Source organism: Anser anser (genome assembly GCF_964211835.1).
Source record: "Anser anser genome assembly, contig: HAP1_SCAFFOLD_32, whole genome shotgun sequence".
In the NCBI taxonomy this organism is placed as follows: domain Eukaryota; kingdom Metazoa; phylum Chordata; class Aves; order Anseriformes; family Anatidae; genus Anser; species Anser anser.
The window spans coordinates 2,629,457-2,633,589 of record NW_028154148.1 but is presented as its reverse complement, the minus strand read 5'-3'; the positions used below and the strand labels follow the sequence as shown (position 1 = coordinate 2,633,589).

The window sequence follows — 4,133 nt, the reverse complement described above, 5'->3', positions numbered from 1 at the left end:
GACTGGGACCCTGCTGAGTGAGCAGTGCCCAGGAGGAGGAGGGCCTGGGCACCACAAGGGATGCCAGATGAGCAGTGGTGCTGCTCACCAGGAACCAGGCCAGCTTCCTACAGAGCTGCCTTACGAGGAGCATGGTCACCAAAAAATCTGAGTTATCAGACAGTTCAGATCCAGTGTGACACCATATGGAGAAGGATCGACAGCCAGCAGGGAAAGATGTGGAGGTCTGGGAGTCCCTAGGACAGCCTGGTGTGGAGAGCAGCAAGGGCTGTGACAAGGCTGAGAGTCCCAACAGGACCCAGGGCTTTGTGTCCATGGCTCTGGCTGTTGTCTCTGCCACTGAGGCCTCGGAGGAGACAGCTTATCGGTAAAGCACCAGGGCCTCATTGCCTCCTCGCCCCCACACATGAACCAGGCAGGGCTCGTACCATTCTCCTGCACTTGGCCATGCACATCCCCATCTCCTCCTGCCCCACGAAGAGCCCTGAGCAAGGTGACAGGAACAGATCTGCCTTCCCAGGGGCTGGGGGTCAAGGCCTGGTAATTTTTTTTCTGAAACACATCTAGCTTTTCTACATATCAGTGTGCCTTGACATTGCCTTTGTCTCCTTCTCCTCCCTGCCTCCAATGCTCTGCTCTAACGAGCTCCAAGGGAGGCTGTGTCAGTGCTGGCCCTCAGGGGGACACTGCAGGAAACTTGCCTCTGACTTGGACTTGTTGAAAGATGTCTTCAATTGTCTCTCAGTGCCTGAGGTTCGTGGGCTCCTCAGCAAAGCCCCCCGAGGGGGGATTCCAATGCCTTGGGCTGGGCGTCTGGCGCTGAGCTGGGCCGGGCTTGTGGGACAGAGAGAGCTCGTGGCAAGAGGGCCCTGGTGCAGACAGACAGCTGTGCCCAGGAGCAGCTCCTGTGCACAGTGCAGCAGGGCTGGGGGCTCTGACCGCAGGTGGCATGGGGACAGGAGAGAAGGAGAGAGGGCTTGGAGGCAGTGAGGAGCCAACAAAAGAGGGCAGCGTGTGGCAGGACAGATCTGCAGGCTCTTGGCACCGTGAGTCTCTGGCTGCAGGGCCATGCAGGTGGGGTTGCCAGAGGGGTCTTCTACAGCTCGCACATCCGATGCCTGATAGCAGCTGTTAGGATGGGTCTCTCTCTTTCTCCAGCGAGGAGTAGAAGATGCTCTACAGAATGGCATTTCTAAGAGGAAATTTTAAGAGTATGACTGAGGCTACGTTTTTCTGAAGGGAAAGTCTTTTTTGGATTCTGCGTTTTAATATACCTTCAGTGGAGGGGAATCTGAGTGAATCTGAATACACGGCCTGTGGGATGGAATCTATGAGTGTAGACAGGGAGGAGACGTGGGGACACAGAAGTGGCTCTTAGCAGGGACATGGGCAGGCAGCAGGGACATGGGCAGGCGGTGAGAGGGAGCTGCTGCCACAAATGCTGTGCGAGGGAGGGCTCAGGCACCTCCCTGCCATCCCCTGCAGGGCAGGCGCCTTCCCTGGGACACCCCCTGCTCTCCTCTGCCACCAGCACAGCCTCTGCCCTCAAGCCCCCGCTGTCCCCAGCAGGAGCTGCCTCCTCTGCAGGCAGAGCTGCAGCACAGGAGGGTGTGCTGAGTGTCCGTCTGTCCCTCCCTGGCCTTGCCTCCCCTGGCAGCAGCACGCTGCCATTCCTCCTGGCTTCTCCACCTGGCCGTGCTGCTGCTGCTCTTGTTCCCAGGCTGCCTGGGGATGGGGGTTTCACCTGCCCATGGAGTGAGCCCTCGGGGTGCTTGGGGGAAGGGGAGTATGGGGACAGGGTGAGGGGTCTGGAGATGGGCACGTGGAGCCTCGCTTCTTCTTCCCTCAACAGTTTCCAGGTTCTTCTCAGGACAGCCTCTGAAGGCGATTGTCCTGTAGCTCAAAGAGATGCCAGCACAGCTCAGACCAGCACTGATGGACAGACTGGCTGTCATCTCTGTGGGACGCTCTGCACTAAAGGGACAGTCTCTTTGCCTCTGAGGATCCACAAGGTTTTGCTTGGAGTGCAGCAGAATGCCCAGGATTTATGCCTTAGAATCACTCCTCAGGTGTGGTGGGGCAGGTAAAATGAAAAATAGAAAACAAATAATTAAATAACTAAATCTCCACACCTCTGCTCTGCAGTTGGGTGAACTAGGAGCAAAACTGGGGAAATCTCTTTGATATCAGTAGTAAAGTGAATCTGAGACTACCCCATGTTCCTACCTGTTCCTACCATGTTACTACCATGTTACTACCATGCTACTACCTCTGGCTGCAGTGCAGGACTGATTCTTGCATTGCCCACAGATGAGTCCCCTGCTCCCAGAGACACTCCCAGGCAGAATCAATGAAAGAGACCTTCAAAATATCTGCCTAGAAATGGGCAATTTTTGGTGATTTTAAGTGAGAAAATACAAAGAGTTTTCCTCTGATATGCTTGTGGTACATTATCACTGCGTCTGTCCTCCTTGTACAGGACCTGATGACCAGAATAAGCAGATGTCCAACAGCAGCTCCATCACTGAGTTCCTCCTGCTGGCATTCGCAGACACGCGGGAGCTGCAGCTCCTGCACTTCGGGCTCTTCCTGGGCATCTACCTGGCTGCCCTCCTGGGCAACGGCCTCATCCTCACTGCCGTAGCCTGCGACCACCGCCTCCACACCCCCATGTACTTCTTCCTCCTCAACCTCGCCCTCCTTGACCTGGGCTGCATCTCCACCACTCTCCCCAAAGCCATGGCCAATGCCCTCTGGGACACCAGGGCCATCTCCTATCAAGGATGTGCTGCACAGGACTTTTTCTTTCTCTTCTTCATATCAGCAGAATTTTATGTTCTCACTGTCATGTCCTATGACCGCTACCTTGCCATCTGCAAGCCCCTGCACTACGGGAGCCTCGTGGGCAGCAGAGCTTGTGCCCAGATGGCAGCAGCTGCCTGGGGCAGTGGCTTTCTCAATACTGTCCTGCACACGGCCACTACCTTTTCCCTGCCCCTCTGCCAAGGCAATGCTGTGGACCAGTTCTTCTGTGAAATCCCCCAGATCCTCAAGCTCTCCTGCTCAGATGCCTACCTCAGGGAAGTTGTGGCACTTGTGTTTAGTGTTTCTTTGCTATTTGGTTGTTTTGTTTTCATTGTGGTGTCCTATGTGCAGATCTTCAGGGCTGTGCTGAGGATGCCCTCTGAGCAGGGCCGGCACAAAGCCTTTTCCACGTGCCTCCCTCACCTGGCCGTGGTCTCCCTGTTTGTCAGCACTGCTGTGGTTGTCTACCTGAAGCCCCCATCCACCTCCTCTCCATCCCTGGACCTGGTGGTGGCAGTTCTGTACTCGGTGGTGCCTCCAGCACTGAACCCCCTCATCTACAGCATGAGGAACAAGGAGCTTAAGCAAGCGCTGTGGAAATTAATGAGTAGATGTGTTTCAGAAGCAATAAATTTCCATTCTACCTCTGCAGATGACTAGTAATATCAATGACTAGAAGAACAACGAATATTATATATATAATTATTTTTGTGTGTGTTTGTGTATTTATGACTGTTTTCGTTACAGGACCTTCTTTGTTTTAATACGTCTAAAGTTGCCCATTAAAATGATATGATTCATCTCATCCCAACACCAAACCCTCCCACTCAATATTTGCTTAAGCTCTCACCCAGAAATGTTCGCCGCAGTCCCTACTGCCATACATGAACAACTAACATCCAAACCCTGTCCTCCTGTGCATTGACCTCCTCTCCTTCAGACCCTCTCCTAACCCGTAATGTTAGGTTCTTGTTCCCTTGGAGCAGGGCAGGAAGAGTGAGGTTGCTGTGAAGTCACATGACATTCAGAGATGGATGTGAGGGGCCATGGATCTGATCAGCTTGTGGGCCACAAGGAGGAAATGGGTGGGAATGCTCTGCTGAGCTCAGCTCTGCCTCAGGATCTCCTGCCCCAGCAGGAGGAATGTGGCTGGGGCAGTGACTGGGAGGTCACTTCTGTCTCTGCAGCTGATAGGGCAGCAGCAGGAACGTGTCACGCAAAGGGACTGTGAGGTCCCTTGTGTCTGGAGGTGGCAGGTCAGCCTTGGCTTCTCCCTGGGATGTGCACTTTGGGGCTGACATCTGCCAGTGGCCCTGCTAGGCCAGCAG

At 54.4% G+C, this 4,133-nt stretch overlaps 1 protein-coding gene across 1 annotated transcript; it reads left to right on the top strand.

Annotated features, from left to right (window-relative positions):
• The first annotated feature begins 1,074 nt into the window (after positions 1 to 1,074).
• LOC310890627 (olfactory receptor 14C36-like) lies at positions 1,075 to 3,791 on the top strand. The gene has a single exon (XM_083852938.1). The coding sequence runs from the start codon at positions 2,437 to 2,439 to the stop codon at positions 3,463 to 3,465; it is 1,029 nt and encodes a 342-aa protein (XP_083709064.1). The 5' UTR covers positions 1,075 to 2,436; the 3' UTR covers positions 3,466 to 3,791.
• The last annotated feature ends 342 nt before the right edge of the window (positions 3,792 to 4,133 follow it).